Here is an 18,654-nt window from a genome sequence, read left to right on the forward strand (position 1 = left end):
AGCTGTTTTCTCAGTTTCACCATTCTATCTGGTATGTACATCTGCAACTCATTAGCATACATCTGTATAATAGTCCCGTCTCACACTGTTCCACAGAGGCATCAGGGCAATTGTAAATCAAAGATACAGAGGACGCTATTTACCGAGTTTATTTGGTTTGAGCCCGTCAGCATGTAAACATTAAATGGCACGGCTGCTCGCTGCGCCAGCTGATTAATTTCACAGTAGTTGTGATGCAGGGGAGCCGGGAACGTACTGGCAACCTTGATTAGACACAACATGTGCAGATGTTCCTCAATGCTTCAAAGGGAGATGCTCTCTGAGAACTGTTATACTGTGAAGCTGGAATGGTTGATGGGGATATGAGAGTTGGGTGTTGGTGACCATTATGTTGTCAAGGAAGTTGTATTCCTGATGCATTAAGGACAACAAAAAGGAACTGTTTTTGTTCCTGATATTTCATTTTTTTAGACACGTCTTTGTTAATGTATGTAATGCCTCACATTTCGTTGTATAGGGAACAGTTGATGAAGTACCTTTATATGTACTTCATCAACTGTCAACTCATAGGGCCACAGTATAGTAGCACAATGCAGTGTCCACATTTACACACACACACACACACACACACACACACACACACACACACACACACACACACACACACACACACACGCGTAGTGTTTCCATGTTTTATGGGGACTTTCCATAGGCACAATGGTTTTTATACTGAACAAACTCTATATTCTATCCCCTAATCCTAACCCTACCCCTAAACCTAACCCACACAGAAAACTTTCTGCATTTTTACATTTTCAAAAAACATCATTTAGTATGATTTATAAGCTGTTTTCCTCATGGGGACCGACAAAATGTCCCCACAAGGTCAAAAAATTCGGGTTTTACTATCCTTATGGGGACATTTGGTCCCCACAAAGTGATAAATACACGCTCACACCACACACACACACACACACACACACACACACACACACACACACACACACACACACACACACACACACACACACACACACACACACACACACACACACACAAAGTCAGATCACCTCTGGCGCTGCAGTGGACTCATAGATGGGTGTTGTCACACTTGAGGAGGCGTGTCATTGGCTGCTGGCCCTCCAGTGCCTGTTCTCCTCACACACAGGTCTGAGATCAGTAGGTTGTGAAATGAAGCTTCTGGTCAACATACTCTGCTCAGTGAACATAGCAGTCCAACCACTGTGAGAAGGTCAAGAGAACAAAGCCTGTTTCTCTGCACATGTGTAAAACATAATATAATATAAAATAATATTGTTGCAGCACACAGTTTCTCTAGTTGTTTGGCGCGCTTCACCGTCAATCTTTATTTAAAGCTGCGGATCTGCCACACATGACATGACCAATCCTACTATAACCAAGGCTGCGTTTCACTTCAAATTTGTATCTCTTTCCCTCGCAAACTTCACGCCATCTCATGGACTAGGATGTACGTCACTGCTTACATTGCGCGAGCGTCCACTACTGGCGGAATACGTGCAATGGGTTTAACTGGAACACGCTTAACACTTGATCACTTGGAGCATGTTGAGGGCTGATTTGTGGAACGATTTTGTGATTTTTGCACCTGAGAAAACAATGTTTTCGGAGAATAATTTCAGGCGCTCGTATTTATTTTCTTCTTCTTATTCATTAGAATGAATTGTTAGAAAGGATTAATCAAGATTTACACAAACGATAATGTTAACATAACAATGAGCACATAGGCTATAACTGTGTGATAAACAGTTTAAGGTAGCTACAAGTATTATGCTGTTAAATATCAATATAACTTTTCTAAACTGCTTAATTGACCTAACTTCTCTCGTCATACGTTAGAGTTGTGTGGGGTTTATGAAGTGCAATCTGCCGTCACCTCACAATCGAGTTGCATTGTGGGATATGGAGCTACCTGAAGCGTACATCAGAGTAGGCTCATTCCATCGGACAAAATCGAGTGGTTGAGGGTCTGTCAACAGAAACTTCCCTCGCTCACTGAACGAAGTAGAACGGACTTCCAAAATGGTGGCGTGGATTTCCCAGAGAAGAAGTGCTTAGGGAAGTTAGTGAGTGGATGTTTAAAGTGAAATGGAACGCAGCCCAAGGCTTAGATCATTAATATTAATGAGTTTGCGCTGACCTTCTAATGGCGAAAGCTTGACTTCTTTGGTAAATTTCCAAAAATGTTTTCCTTTCCGTTGGTAAGTATTCAACATAAAAGCAGGGGCGGGGTTATGATTTATGAGTCCCCAATCAACCAACCAACCCAGGGTCCCAATTTGAAAATGTTTGCTTAAAAAATTACATATAATTGATTTTAAATCATAATTTTAAATTCATCCTATAAACTGTTGTAGTCAAGTACATTCAAAATGTTTAATGAACTAAAAATCTAGTTAATTGTAATTAATGTATGTCTTCTAGTTTTTCCACAGATAAAAAAAAAATAACAATATTTACCTACATACATTTTTCAAAACACTTTGTTTATGAAGAGTGTGAGCAAAACCTACTATTTCACCCAGTAACATTTTGGAATTTAGTATTTATTAACGTGTTAAACCATCAATTATTTATTGTTGTCTAGTTTGTTGTTATAACATGATACATTATTATAATTATTATTATTTTGAGGATTTATTGTATACAATATTGATATATTCCTGTCTTATTTACTTTACTTTCACCTGGAGCTTATATTCTGATGCTGCTGTGTATTGTTCAACATGTGGCTGTATTTTATGTAAGCAGACAAGGCACAGCGGCCCCTCAGCACACTAGAGCAGAAGGGAAAAAAACATAGCCTTATATCAATCGCTGAAACTTTGCTTGGTGCAGAACAATCCGGAATAATGTTAAACATTGTAACAGTCCCCTCTTTGCAACCTGAACTTGTTCAGAACATTAAATAATTGCAACACCTGCGCTAAAAACAGTCTCACAGCGCAATGTATGAAACAGAACGCAGGTGTCTCGACATGCATTTTTGAAACCTGAAACAGTTCTTATTAACTTGACACAGTGTCTAAAAATGGGTTCATGTGTGCACCCAGAACAACATGTCACCTCAAGCATTTTTTGTGGCGCTTTCCTACTAGGGTTGGGGGCCCTCTTGATGTCTGGGGCCCCACACAATTCCGTGGTGGTTAAAACTGCTACTGCATAATCACAAATTTGGCAAATCTGAACCATTTTTCAATATTTGTATAATTTTGATTGTTTGGTTTATTGACTCTGCTCTTTCCAATGCATTCATAATACAAAATTGTGATTTACAATTGTGTGAACAAAATGTGAATATTATTAAAAATTATGACTTGAAAGTGCTCTCCTAGGACTTTAACTAATTTATGTATTTTCTAATTATTTTAATTTTAATTTAGCTTTTTCGTGAATTATTGTATGTATTGATAAACCTCAATACGAATGCCCCTCCTTTGTATGTATAAATAAATGCAGAAATTAATACATTTAATTAATTGTTACATAAATAAATAAATAAATAAGGACAAAATTCAATCAATCAATCCAGGACTAAATTATGGGGAAACAAAAGACATAGTCCAAATGGATCATTTATTTATTGCCTATTTTTTTTGCAGTATATACATTACTTTCCAAGTTTTTTCTTTATTTATTTAAATATAAAAAAAAATATTTTGTCCTTGTTCTTCATTTAAAAAAACGGTCTTCTTAATATTAATTCAATTGTGCTGACGTTACTTGGTAACCGTCCAATGGCGAATGCTTAGCTCATTAATATTAATAAGCCAGCCTTCACCGTAGTAGCGCTGGTTGAATTCGCACACCGGTTACTAACTCCACACATACAGCCGCCGTACAGCCGGACACGAGCCGTGCAGGTCCTCGCAATGCCAGTCGGATCTTAAGCGCCCGTTTCAGTCCGTGCAAAGGAAAGGAGAGGACTAATTTAAAGACCTTTTTCCCCACCTCATTCACAGACTGTCGGTCTGAAACGGGCAGGAGGAAGAGAAAGAGCCAGCGGTATATTGGAGTTTAAGCGCGAGCCATCCTGCCGTGCAGCTATAAGAGGATTGCTGCATCCCAATACCCGTAACGCCGCGTGAAGTGTGTTTAGACTGGAAAAATGTCATTGTCGGGGAAGGAAAACAACACTACCCCTCATGCCAATTATGTGGGACCATACCGTTTAGAAAAGACCCTTGGGAAAGGACAGACAGGTTGGTGCTTTATGCATTTGATTGAAATCTGTACATAACAGTGTCTCAAGTTGGCTGATATTCAGTTTCGGCTACATATTATTGACGTGCATGTACTGTTGTGCTGGTGTCCCAGCCAGGTGGATCATGTATCTATCATTGATTGGTTTCTCATGCTGTGTTCTGTAACATTGGAACAATTTTGTCTAGCTGCAGTCTTCAGCTCGGGTGTGTTGCTGCACTGGAGATCTGAATGTATGCTTGTAAACTTGGGCTTTACATGATGCATTGATGCATACATTTAAAAAACGAATTGCCCAATAGTTCGAACTTTTCTAAGAATAGCAATAGGCAGGGAATCTCCAAATGTATCTCATTGAGCTTTTCATAACCATGTTGCAAGAAATATACAAAAGAACACAATTTGAACTATACTCTGAGTTTTGAAAAGATATATTGATAAACAATTTCTACATACATATATATATATTTATATGTAAAGCTCATGGCTGGATTATATTAAAATTGTATTAGATTTAAAATATTAACATATAAGCACAAGTTTGTGTAAAACCTGATAATCCATGTTATTCTTGTGCGCTTTGATTTGGGACCTTTAGACAGTGCACCACTCTATATTCTAAAATTATGTATTTTTATACAATATTTGAAATAAATATACATTAAGTTTGATAGCGAAGGGCAAATGGTGTGAGAAGAAAGTGATGCAACATTTACTGGGTCCTTTGAGCTTCACCTGATATCATCAAATGAATACAATAGTGGTTATATTCTCATAGCCTCTCCTCTCAAAGATGCTGAGCTTGTGTGTTTTGTTGGGGATGATTGCATGGGTTTTAGGGGTTGACTTTCTAATCCGGTTAGATCTGAGCCAGAATTGAGAAGATGATTGGTATTATTATGAGTATGGCAGATCTAGCTGTCTGTTTGCTTTAATATAAACCAGAATTACCAGACTACAATTTGATCAGCAGTGCTCTCATATTCATTTTGTGCCATTATAAGCAATGTGAGGGTTTCTAGCCTTTCTATTCACTGAAAAAAGGGATTTTATGGTGAAGTAATTATAGCAGAAAAGATCAAGTACTTTCTACATTGAATAAGTTGGTTTAAGGGTGAACTTGAAAATATTAAGTAAATTCTACATTTGTACTTGAATTGAAAATGAATGCTCTAGCTTATAGGTAAATATTATTTATGATTGTTTGTTATCTTAACAAACCTTGTCATATTTATTCGCTAATTTGAGTAAATTCCACAGATGAAAACAATAAGTACATTTGAAGCTGGTGTTCCCAGCATGCAACAGTTTTGAATATTAAAGAACTTTGCATTCTTTTATTGTTTGCAATTTTATGTACACCAATTTCATTGTTGGTTTTGTTGTTATGTTTGGTAACTAATAGTTTTGTTAAGTCTGAAGTTTATTTTCTACTCAAAATGACCCATTCACGATCATAAAATCACAAATGCGTATGACTTTCTTTCTTCTGCAGAACACAAATGAAGGTTTTTAGAAGAATATCTCTGCTCTGTAGGTTCATACAATGCAAGTGAATGGTATGAAAAAGTTGAAGCTCCAAAATACACATAAAAGCAGCATAAAAGTAATCCATAAGACTCCAGTGGTTTTATCCATGTCTTTAGAAGTGATATGATAGGTGTGGGTGAGAAACATATAAATATTTCTGTAATTTTTACTATACATTTTCCTCCATGCCCAGTAGGTTGTGATATGCACGAAGAATGTGAAAGTGGCGATTTATAGTAAAAAAGGATGTAGATATTGATCTGTTTCTCACTCACACCTATCATATCACATCTGAAGACAGGGATTAAACCACTGGAGTCTTATGGATTACTTTTATGCTGCCTTTATGTGCTTTATGAGCTTAAAAATTTTGGCACCCATTTATGTGCATAGTGAAGACGAGCTGAAATATTGTCCTAAAAATCTTTGTTTGTGTTCAGTAGATGAAAGAATGTTATACACATCTGGGATGGCGTGAAGATGAGTAAATGATGAGGACATTTGTGGGTGAACTGTCCCTTTAAGTAGATTTTACTTAATTTTATACCATTAAAATGTACTGTGCAAATACTTGGAAAATAAAGTAAATTTTATTAATCTTTTTTTATTCAGTTTAGAAAAATGTTTTGTAATATAAACAAAGTTTGTATAATGATCAATATTTCCCAAATTTAGGACAGTGTTTGGACACTTTCTGGTTTTCAAATATTATTGAAAATGTTTTGTAGTTAATGTGCTGAATTACACCTGCAGTTACTCTGCTAGGACACCTGTGAGAACTTGAGAAGAACTGACCTCATACATCCACTAAAATCAGCTTGACACTGTTGGTTAAAAGTAATCGCACAAATGGCTCAAAAACGTTTGTTTGCAGATGCCACTTGGTTTGATATTTTGTTATTGATATTAGTTATGCAGTGTTATGCAGTTCAGACTTTTAAAATGTGCCAAATACCCTTTGGGGCTGCTGTAGTTTTTGTTGCAATCCAGGTAACCTGTTCTTTCAATTACAGTGCTCTTTCTAAACCTGCAGGATTCTGTTTTTTCCTCATAGATCACACAGTATGATGTCGACTACTTTCCTTTGTGTTTTGTGTGTGTGTGTGCGTGCTCCATCCGATCGCCAAATCAGCTCAGCGTGACTGTCACATTTGCAACACACCTAATGTGACTGACTGATGCCATTATGCCCTTCTCCTTGAGTGGATATTCAACAACCAAACCTCTACTTCTGTATGAAATGCTGCATTCACTGCAAAAATAATTGTTTCTAGTTTTCCCTGTAAATACTGTATATCTAAACATTTTTGAAACAAGATACTTTTAAGAGACCTTTTTTTTTTTTTAAAGAGAATATACATAAAATTATGTTTTTTTTTCACCCCATTGGCAAACCATTTAAAACCATGTTTTAAGAATAAACCTCAGTAAATTTTGTTAGATTTGTTTTTGGCTGCCACCTGCCATTTTTCACACTCAAGTTTAAAAGCTCATCATTCCCACATACTGTGGAATTACAAAACAATTGGTCTAATTTTTCAGAGAACTGCCCAAATAAAAAAATGTAATCCAATTATTCACAAATAATATTGTATGTATTTATAATCTTATGATAAACAGTATTTTTTGTCCTAACTTTGTAAACATGTAATTCTGGTTCTGTTCAATCTACAATACTTTAAAAAGTTCCATTTTATTCCACTTGGTATTAGGGATGTGTACGAGTAGTCGAATATTAGAGTATTCGTTCTGCAATAATTATTCGAATAGTAAAAATACCATTCAAATTTCGCAAAGTTTTGCTTTGCTGGCCATATATACAGTGAGATGCATGTTAAATCCTCAACACACAAACTAAAACTGGCATTTATAACAGAATGCACTGGGTGGCGCTGTTGAGTGTGGACACAAGTTGATCACATTTGTTGAACAAACGGTTCTGTCAGTATGTTCAGATGGACACCAGAAAAGCAGGTTATTGTGAGAATGTGGCTTAATGTGAGAAAGCTGGGTTCCTGTTTAAATGTACTGGATAAGCGGTGTACACAATACTCTCATATATGTGCATCTCATCAGAAAGCAGCTTCCCTGTAGCAACGTAATCCCCATGACGCTTCTGTAAACAACAAACATGGCATCCGAGAAAGACTTTGCTAGCTGAGGTAAGGGACGTTCCATCATTTAAACTAGTGTGTATAAATGAGCATCATTTACTGAGCATGTGGATATCAACAAAAATATGAGACACAATATAATACGTGTTTAAATATTTTGAAAAAAATACAAACATAATATAAGCTTGTTTTGGATATAATTAGAAGCATGTTTTTTTTTTAACCTTTATGACTAAAAAAATATATTTTACATCGTCTCTTTCTCATTAATAACCTTCATTTAAATAATAGAATTTTCGAAGATTCATTTTTTTATGAGCTTAAAAATTCGAATACCAAATTATTGATGAATGCCCATCCCTACTAGGTAGTAGAAAGCACTAGAAAAAATATTTTTTCCTTAATCAAGTTCCATCAGAATATACAGATCTGAAGTGTAGGTGGAGCTTTAATGCATTTAACCCTCACAGATGTGCTTGTCCACAGACATTCAGGCTAATTTTCAGTTGAAGCACCACCCTTGTTGTTTCATTGAATATCTTGGCTTTTGAGTGGATTAGAATCTCAATCTAGGTGTCATTAGAAAGCTGAGATCCTCCCCTTTGCAATGATAATTTATCATCAATAGTCAAAAGCATATTTTCTGATGATTTGTTTTGTATGCTTTTCCTAATGGATTGCATATTTTGTTCTGGACATCTAAGATATAACATTGGATTATTCAGCCAAGCAAGGTAACAGACAAGTAAAAATTGGCTCAGTTATTAGCGAACTTCCTAAAAGCAAAATCAGATATAAAGTTTTTAGCTATTTGGGGCTTACAGCAGCAGTTATCGGAGCATAAAAGAGGCGTTTTTAATTTATGACTTAGAGAAATAATATTTCACTTTGTGATTATTTTGAAAATCTTTCGAACTATGGTATTAGGGCTACAAATGCACTCACATTCCTGAGAGTGAGATCTTTCATTTGATATATGACTTGTACATTTAGGTGCTATGTGAAGGACTTTGATTTTTATTTAAATATTTGTACCCCATGACCTCTGGAGGGGTTCTATTTTTAAACAAATGTTTTGGGGCCTTATTTTGTTATTTTAATAAATACATATATAAATGCAGAAGTGATGTTTATCCCGAAAAAGTCTGTTTCTAAGCTTTCAAATAATACCTCATATGTCTGACTTATTTTTCCTTTGAGCTTCCGCACAATTTTATCACACACAAACAAGCTTGTAAATGTAGTTGGTTATGTAATGCAAACATTAACACATTTGTGGTAAGAAAAAATCAGCCTGATCTCATGAAAATTATGTTACTACGGCTTCATTTTTTCAAAATGACATTATTACGACTTACACGTATTGTGGCAGTTCTGTGGTGTAATGTCCACTGTGTGGCACTTAAAGTGAGATACATTTTTTCCGAAACGTATGATGTTTTTAGGTTAGTGCTCTATGAAGTTTTAAATGAACTAAACCTACTTTCCTACCCTAAACCTAACCGATCATATAAAGCAAATGTGAGATAAATGAAACAATCTGCTGAAGCAACAACATCATTTTGTGGTGCTTCTCTGATACTTTTGGCTGTCAACTTGCTTGCTCTTCAGGACTCATACCTCTGTCCTTTGCATCGCAAGTGTGGCGCTCTATCAGTTGAACTACTGCAATTTGATTGCACTCCAACAAGCTTGTAAAAGTAGTTAGTATGTTATGCAAACATTCAAATGTATCGCCTTACAAGTCATGCGCTATAGTAAAAGTGTTTTGATAAGATACCATTGTGTGAGGAACAGGGTGAAAAGTAAGTGTTTATGATTTGTGTGAAAGTGAATAAAATTAATTGTTGTTGTAGCGTCTCCAGTGTTCAGTTCACCAGGCAACTGCTGCGAAACGTAGAAGGAGCTGCGTAGAAGTTATTTAGCAAATATTTATGTATAGTAACAGTTTCTTTGGTTAGGAAATAGTTTTTTAGTGTTGCAGTGTCATCCAAGTCTAATCTGTGGGTTTTGCTTAATATTATAATGCAACAACAATGCATTGGTGGAAAGTTGCAGTTGAGGTGATTGTTAGCATCTTAATGCGAATGCTGTTGTGTTGCATGCGTCTGATAGAGCTGTTATTTATAGTGTTAAGCGGAAGGCCTGCACTGATCTGCCTGTTCTGTGCAATGCCATATTCATTATATGATTAGGATCTGACTCTCTCGCTCGCTCGCTCGCCACACACACACACACACACACACACACACACACACACACACACACACACGCATGCACACACGCATGCACACGTGCTGCGAGCATGTGTGTAATCCTACATGATAAATCTGTGACACACACACTCTTTCACGTGGACTGGGGAACATGCGGTACGTTGACTAACTTGATAGAAAAAGTGGAAGCCTTCTGAGAAAAAATGAAATGAATGAAAAGAATGAGAAGGAGAAAATGCACAAGGCTTCTTTAGCTTTGAGAAGCAACTGTTTCTGGGTTTGTGGATGGAATCAGTCTGTCTTGTTTCTTGTTGCTAGGGAGTTCCCCAGCCTGGGTGTCATGGTCATTTCTTCGCTTAGCGCTGTTTTCTAATTCACAGAATGTAAATATTAAATACTGTCCATCTATTTAGCATTATACGAGTTATACAGTGTGACATGCCGAAATATTGTCACCATTTAAATCAATGTCACACCATGTCATGTTTTATACAGTTAGGTGTTTTAAACTCCTTTTAGATTTTGTAGTCCTGCTTGTTAACCTTGTTGCCCATAGCAAACCCTGCATCGACTCTTCAGTCATATGTTCATTATACGTGAGTCATCACGCTTGGTCTCATCCAGCCAAAGGCTTGAAGATGCAAAATGGACATCTAGGAGACATTTGAGGCTTTTATGAAAATGTATTAATGTTCCGAGGCTCCAAAGTATTAAAATAAAGTTTCAGCATCATGACCCAGAGCGGATGGTTGTAGATATTTGTTACATTTCGTTTTGTTGGTGTTTGGTGTTATACTTGTGTGTAATTTCTGTGCTACTGGTGTCACCAAAAAGAAGAAAAAATGTTTCACTGTTTTCAAGCAGATTCCAGAAAACTCCCCCATCATTGGTTGTACAAACAGATAGTCCTGCCCCAAACTTGGTTGAGCTAGTGTTTCTGTGCTGCTCTGGATAGAATGCTCAAACAAACAGAGGGAGAACGTAATCAGGAAATTTCATGAATTAGATTCGAACCAGTAGGCTATTTCTTGTGTATGCATCACAGCACAATGATTTGCATGTGGGCTTACCGCTAGACCACAGGCTTGACTTCAGAAGGTTTTTGGTATAGTATCAATTTAAAACCACTTCATATTTATTACAATGATGACTGTGAAAGACAGAGAAATTACACAAATGGCTTAGCTGGAACAATTTCAACTTTTTGGGGATTTTTGGAATGTCCAATTGTTTAAATTGGATTATCTTACTGTGAATTAGACAATAGTAGGTCAAAAGTTCTGCTGCTGAAATTCTCTACACATTGAAATTCAAATCACTGCCCCAGTGGCCTAAGCTAGAGTTGATGTTAATGTATTGTATGCTTGAGCTTCAGTTTCAGGGTGAAATGTCCACAGAGGGGCGCCAGAAGCGAGTTGATATTTCTGTTGTAAATTATGTACTTTAGTAAAGAGGAATGGATATTTTATTAATGCTACACCCTAACCCAATCTCCAAACCTAAGCCTAACCATCAGTGGAGTAAAAGATTAATTTTCGAGGGAAATGTCTTTCTCTGAGGCTGCTCAAATTACACGCTATCAGTTGCGCCACAGGAAAAACATGCCTGAATTCAAGCGAAGATGTGTGATGGCAGATTGCGCTTGTTAGTAACTTGACAGAATAGAGTCGATGTCAGAGTACATGAACATATGTTTACAGCCACATTACTTTTTTTATGCATGCCTTTTATTTCTAATAAATTCAAGAGAAGTTTATTTGGTTAATGTGTTTCCATCATAGTTTTTAACTATGCAAATAAGCAAACAAATGATGAAAAATGAAAACCCATTGTAAAGTAGTGCTACAAGCACATAAGAGTGTGCTCTCATATTATTACATGAATAACCATGTGAGTCTGTGTTAACTGTGTAAGATTGACAGACACCATAACTTACTGCATACTATATACTTCCTACTATGTATTTATACTGTATGTATGTGAAACAGCGTAATGCACCGACAAGCATTTCAAACAGTTGTATGCTACATTGATGTCACATCACCTGTAGAGCAGAGATTATTTATATTGTCAAGCCGGTTCTCGCCTCCTCCTTTCCCTTACACTGGTGCCATCACGGAGTCCTCGGCATTGCCGTCCACCCTGGGGAGTGCCGCTGCCATCCGCCGGGGGACAGAGTAGCCTGACTGCCTGGACGCAGAGAACGGCCACGTCCGAAAGGCGAGTGGGGACTGGACTCCCCGACTGCCTGGCGTGAAGTAGCTGCTGCCAGGGGCGGAGGAGTGCCCTGCCATCCCCCAGAAACATGGAGGGGTTGAGAAGACCACCGTCCGCGAGGGGAGGAGGGAATTGACTCCCCGACCACCTGGAGCAGTAGGGCCACTGCCAGGGGTGGAGGAGTGTCCCCACGGTTGCCGGGAACCCGGAGGGGCATTCTGTCTGCCGGGGGTCATGGGTCTGACTGCGGTCCGCCCTGGGAGGAGCAGCTGCCGTCCGCCTGAGAGGGTGGAGGAGTGATCGAGGACCACGTGAGAGTGCATCAGAGAACCGGTGAGTGAGGTTTTTTTCCTCTCTCTCTCTGTCGCTCCGTGTTGGCCTTTCCCTCACCAGTTTTGCTGTTGTTTTCAAATGGAGAGGAGGGGTGGGGGTGTACGTCATGCCAGGGGCTCCTTGGCTTGAGGCAACGCTGGGAGGAGTGTAGAGCGGAGAAGGGTGGGGCCGGGCTGGAACAACGCACGGGATAAACGCGGCTGGTGACGACAGTTCCAGAGTGACTGTGTCACTGTGTTTTACGTACTGCTCCAGTCACAAGACAATAATGCAGGTTTTCCCTCCATGGACCGCCGGTTTTAGCGCTGTGCCGCTTCTAGCACTGTGCCGCATCTTTACTTTATTAAACTTGTCATGGCCCCTATAAAAAAACTAAAATCTTTCTCCACTCGTTTGTTGTGGTTGTCCTGTCTTGTAAAAAAAAGTATACTTCCGCACAATCTCTGAGAGGTGGGCTTCAGAGTTATCCATTTTAACGACAGTAACTCCTCAGCTGGCACGCAACTGTAATTAAAAAGCATCATGTCCAAACCACACCCACAAATAGTTTTAACCAATCATCAATGCTCTTTGACCAGCCGAGTTCTCTTGGGTCAATAATATCAGAGATGTGCGTGAACAGGAGAAATCTCACCAAAAGAACATCTTGGCAGAACAAAAAACCTCACTGCATTTCGTCATCATTTGTAGGTGAAATAAGCAAAGCCTGTTCGCACAGCAAGTATAAATTAGCCTTAAGAATGGGTTGTCAAGAAGTTCATCCTTTATGCAGAGCTACTTAGTGTTTCAAGCGATAGTTCAGCAAGAAAAAATTATATTCTGTCATCATTCATTCAATTATGTGGAACACAAAAGGAGATGTTTAGTAGAACGTTCCAAGTGCTCTTTTTTTGTACAATTCAACTGGATGGGTACTGGGGATTGCAAGAACCATAAAAGTAGTCTATTAGACTTGAACGCTCTATTTTAAGTCTTCTGAAGTCATACGATAAATATGTGTGCGGAACGCATTTGCGCATATTCTGCACTCAGATGGCAATGACATCGAGCATTGTTGGCTGATGTTGGTTTGAACTTTGTGCACAAGACAAATGTACTTCTTTCATGGTATTGTTATGGTGCTTTGTTATTTTTGAAGCTTAACAGATACTGGTCACCATCCACTTTCAATGTATGGAAAAAAGGGAGCTTGGACATTTTGTCTAACGTCTCCTTTTGTGTTCCATGGAAGGAAGGCATATAGGTTTTGAGATGATTTAACGTGAGGGTGTAAATGATGACATCATTTTCATTTTTAGGGGACTTTTCCATTGAATGTTGTATTTCTCTAGAATATCCTGGTTGTAGATCATGTCATTGTAAGGGGGTTTTATGCAGTAGAGTTTGTTGGGCAGGTTTTATTGACTTCAGTTCGTGGAGTAACCCAGCAAATCGGAGGCTGCTGTGTTTCGTCAGGTTTTTTACAAGAGGAAAAGCAGTGAAATTGTCACAGAATTATAGGGCTGCTATGCTCAATGTTCCTTCAATTCCAAACGCTTTCAGATGTTTTCATTTTTCTTGATGTCCTGCTGACACAGACTGATACACTAATAAACATCTCTCCTCTCTCTCTCTCTCTCTCTTTCTCTCTATGTTTGCATACACAATTATTGGAAATTTTTTATTTGTAGTTTTTACACACAATAACACTGATAATATAATAGGAATAAAAAAATCTAACTGGCTAACACCAGAAGAGTTAAATCTCCTCTTTTCTCCAAAATATGAGGTAATACTTTGTAGTTTCTTTAATACTTAGAGGCCGACCGATAGTTGATTTTGCTGATACCAATGGTAGTGGAAAAGGCTGATAACAGATTAATGAGCCGATAGTTTTTAAAATAGATTCATAGAATGTTACAACGTTTTGTCTAGAGGTCAGAGTCCAAAATGAATAAAATCCCAGATGTAGTTTATTTCTCAACCAAAATCCCAATAATAATCAGAAAAAAAGAAGATTTGGTGCATAACGTGGGACTTTTAACACTAAACAAGCCGGAAACACAGCGGAGTCTCTTATTTTGAAAAGATGAAGACCTATCTCTGTCACAATGCTGTATATTTAATATTTATCAAATTAAGATTGGTATAGCCTATATACTGTATTATTATTATTATTGACAATATGTGAAGTTGGAGACACAGTGTATCTTTCTTGCATTCCCTCGCTTCTATTTAAAAAACGGAATTATCAGAGAATTAAAAAAAACAAAACAATTGGCTACTATCAGCATTAATTTTTGCCAATAACGGATAGTTCCAAAAAAACACTATCGGCACCGATTAATCGGTAAAACCGATATATCTATCTACCTCTAGTTTTGTCTAGGGAAACTATATTTGGTTTCCTTTATTTTTTTTATTTTCTTTTACTGATTCAAACAGATGCTTTTGTGTTAAGTGTATTACAACCAAGAGCACTTAACCAGTCACTAAAAAAATGTTTTTTACAATTCTTGTTGCACTTAAATCTGTTTTGTATACTATACTGATGATAGTGAAACTTTGTAATATGGCACTTTTCGTACCACTGTCTCCTTAAGATGATTTGCTGATGTTTTCCTCTTTTGTAAGTCGCTTTGGATAAAAGTGTCTGCCAAATGAATAAATGTAAACAACCAGTGATGGTTGTAATCTGATTACAAAGTAATTAGTCACTGTAATCTAATTACTTTTTAGTCAAAAGAAAGTGTGCATTATATGTTCAATTCTTATCAGATTACGGTTACTGAATTTCAGTTAAAAATATATTACTGTAAATACACTATTTGGGTTAAAAATGTATAAAATAGTATTATGTAGACTTGAAAACATGACTTATGCTCATGTATACGTGTGTTTGTGTTTCTATGACAGCTGAGGGGTGCAAGCCTTCTAACAATTTTTTGAATTAATTGAGCAAAAAACAAAACAACCTTCTGTGAAAAGTGTTTAGAAAGTAATTTAAAAGTAAATAAATTAGTAATGTGATTACTTTCCGATGAAGTAATATGATTACAATTCAGGTAGAATTAATTAGTAATTGGTATTGGAGTAACTTTTTGAGTAACTTACCCAACACTGGTTACAACAAAAAATCTGTAATGCAATTAAAATTGTTTTTAAATCTGCATAAATTAGCACAACTAATACTAGCTTCAATTTTTCTTTTGCATGACAGTAATGTGAAAAAGAAAAAGTCAGTTTTCAATTCAACAAAATATTTGAATGCATTCAAATAATGCGTTTTTTTTTTTTCACTTGAGCTTGCAAGTACTCGTACGCAGATGCAAGCACTTGGCCAAAACATTGCTCACGTGCTCTCCAGTTGAACTTACACACGTGCGTTATGCTATTGTGGCAGTAACAAATCTCCGTTCTCAGGGGGCAATAGAGTTACCTTCAAACACCTGTGCCATTTCACTGGATGTGCTATTGTCCAGGTAACTTGCTATAAATATATTGACATCACTTACTTGCTCAACAATGTTCTCTTCAGACTGTTGCTCCGTCATTACAGGAGTTGAATTCAAAGAGAATAATCTGTAGAAGGGGACAGTTCACATTAATGTCTGCTATAGCGATAGTATACTGATGAGTAACATAGATCAACACTGTTAACATCACTATCTCTCGCTTATGTGTGATGTGGGTTTCTATAGCAACTCTTGCCTAAGCAGACAGCACAGTCATGTGTTGTGTGTTTTATGTGATTTTTTTTTATTTTATTTTTATCATTCAACCCTCAGGGCTGTAAGCTATATGCTTTTTTGTGCGTATGCACATGTGGGCAGCAGGATTTCCCCACGGTCCGCTCATAACGGTGGGACTCACCCTTAACAGGGTGGAATGGAGCGATTCACTGAGGTTTTTAATAATTTCATACCTGGTGATTAAATCTCGCTGGCTTCTAATGGGATTTTCTCAGTAGGGTGCGCAGACCTCTTCCCCATAATAACATTCAATTAATGCAACCTCTCTCTGTCTCTCTCTACCCCCCACTAAATCTACTGTCGATTTGTGTGCATGCATGTTGTGTGTTTTTAAGTGTATACCACTTTTGTATCCCCATGTGAAAATGGTTTTATATTTGCTATCAAGTTAAACAAATATCAATCAAATATACATTTTCAATGTTTTTTTTTTTTTCAAATCATCTTTGACGCCATTTATACTATCATTGTGTCAGTGCTGAAAGAATAATGGCACATTTTCATGAATGCAAATACAGACACACAATTCAGTGACTCATTTGAGTGGCAGAACACTCAAACCATAAAACAAACATTCACTTTGGGTCCCAGTGTAAAAAGGAGCATTTAGGGCCAAAATTGATTTTGCAGAGAACATCTAATGGAGCTTATTATGGTGTAAATGTAGTAATTGCATGTGAAAACTGGTTGCTCTCTCATTTAACAATTTTTAACATGTTATAATTTACACAGAAGTTTTTGCTGTAATTTTATGTTGTTTAGGTTACTGTAGTTGTTAAATGTATTTAACTTTCAAATGTATTTTTAAACAACAGAATTGGTTCTTCCACAATACCACACTCATGCATACATGCATATTAACCCCGAAAAACTTAAAAAGTAAAAGAATTAAGATGATTTAAGGTAAGAGTGGATTCCTTGTTTTATTATTGTTTTATTATCGATTACTTTGAAAAGTATATTATAATTATTATAATTTTTGTGTGTTTTAGCCAATTTTTTAAACTTTCCCGAAGCTTGCCGAGTCTTAATCCATGACTACAGAGTGTTGTACACTGGCAAAAGCAGCCTGTGTTATCCCCATTTAACGTCCTTGCAGTGAGAAGTTTCCATGTGACTCTACCTACCCTAGCAACCAGACCAATTTGGTTGCTTAGGAGACCTGGCTGGAGTCACTCAGCACACCCTGGATTCAAACTCGTGACTCCAGGGGTGGTAGTTAGTGTCAATAATCGCTGAGATACCCAGGCCCCGTTCAGCAATGAATTTAACACTCAGCAGGCAGTTTTAACAACGTTCAGCAGTGAACTCAAAGACTTTACAGTATAACAATATCAAACTTTCAGTAGTCGATTCTCAATACCAACTTCAAAACCACAACAAATAATAACACAAACTAATATGTGAATTATGGAAGAATGTTCTTAAGTAATTATTCAAGACCAGTAAACAGTCAGTAATAAAATAACAATAAAAAACAGCAATGAATTGAAATGGATTAAAAATAATAGAACAAATTAAGAAAATTCTGTGCTTTTTTTAACACCTTTCAAAGTTTTTAACTGCAGTTTAAAATATTCAAGGAAAGATTCAGAATGAAATGCAACAACTATTATTGGTTTCACTGTATGATTATAATCATTCTTATAAACTTTCTAAAGCTACTAAAGTTACACAGTCAAGAGCAGTGAGTGTTTTCTCGTTTTCTTGTAGTTGGATTATTATGATGACACACTAGACAGAAGCAGGTCTTTAAGTCTGACATTTGAATACAAATCCGCTTATTTCTCCACTATTTACGTTCACTTTAGTCATCACTCTCTGTGTTTACATGAATATCTCACCTAGACAGGCATTTTAACTGTATTTTGAAATGTATTTGACTGTTCAGGTGTTCATTAGTGTGAGTGTTTTCATAACATGCTCATGTTCAGCACACACAGATATGCCGCCTGTCAATCAAACAGGGCGCAGCTGTTACTAGATCACTAGAGAATTATAAAACCAGAATAAGAATATGAACTTTATAAAAAGTGACAGGCCTAGGCGATCACAAATATAGCCGGTTGTTTTTTCATTATTGATGTTTTAATCAGTCTGCTTACCCGGTGGGGCAAGTAAAATTCTCTTACACTTGCCCCTTTAAAAATCCACTTGTGCCGGACAAGCGTTACTGTCGAGCCCTGATTAAATTTTGTATTCAACATTGTCAGATAACAATTTTTTCTATTGCAATAAAGCTCCAAAAAGTAAATGTACGTTGTTTTTAAA

The 18,654-nt window shown here is 37.0% G+C and overlaps 1 protein-coding gene across 1 annotated transcript in view; it reads left to right on the forward strand.

Moving 5' to 3' along the window:
• Positions 1–3,971: 3,971 nt before the first annotated feature.
• LOC127638540 (serine/threonine-protein kinase BRSK2-like) overlaps positions 3,972–18,654 on the forward strand; it is a 278,228-nt gene continuing 263,545 nt past the window's right edge. The window contains exon 1 of the mRNA XM_052120105.1: positions 3,972–4,241. Within this exon, the coding sequence (XP_051976065.1) occupies positions 4,148–4,241 (94 nt within the window). The 5' untranslated portion in view covers positions 3,972–4,147. The remainder of the gene's footprint in view (positions 4,242–18,654) is intronic.

The sequence above is a fragment of the Xyrauchen texanus genome, chromosome 46 (genome assembly GCF_025860055.1).
Source record: "Xyrauchen texanus isolate HMW12.3.18 chromosome 46, RBS_HiC_50CHRs, whole genome shotgun sequence".
NCBI lineage: Eukaryota > Metazoa > Chordata > Actinopteri > Cypriniformes > Catostomidae > Xyrauchen > Xyrauchen texanus.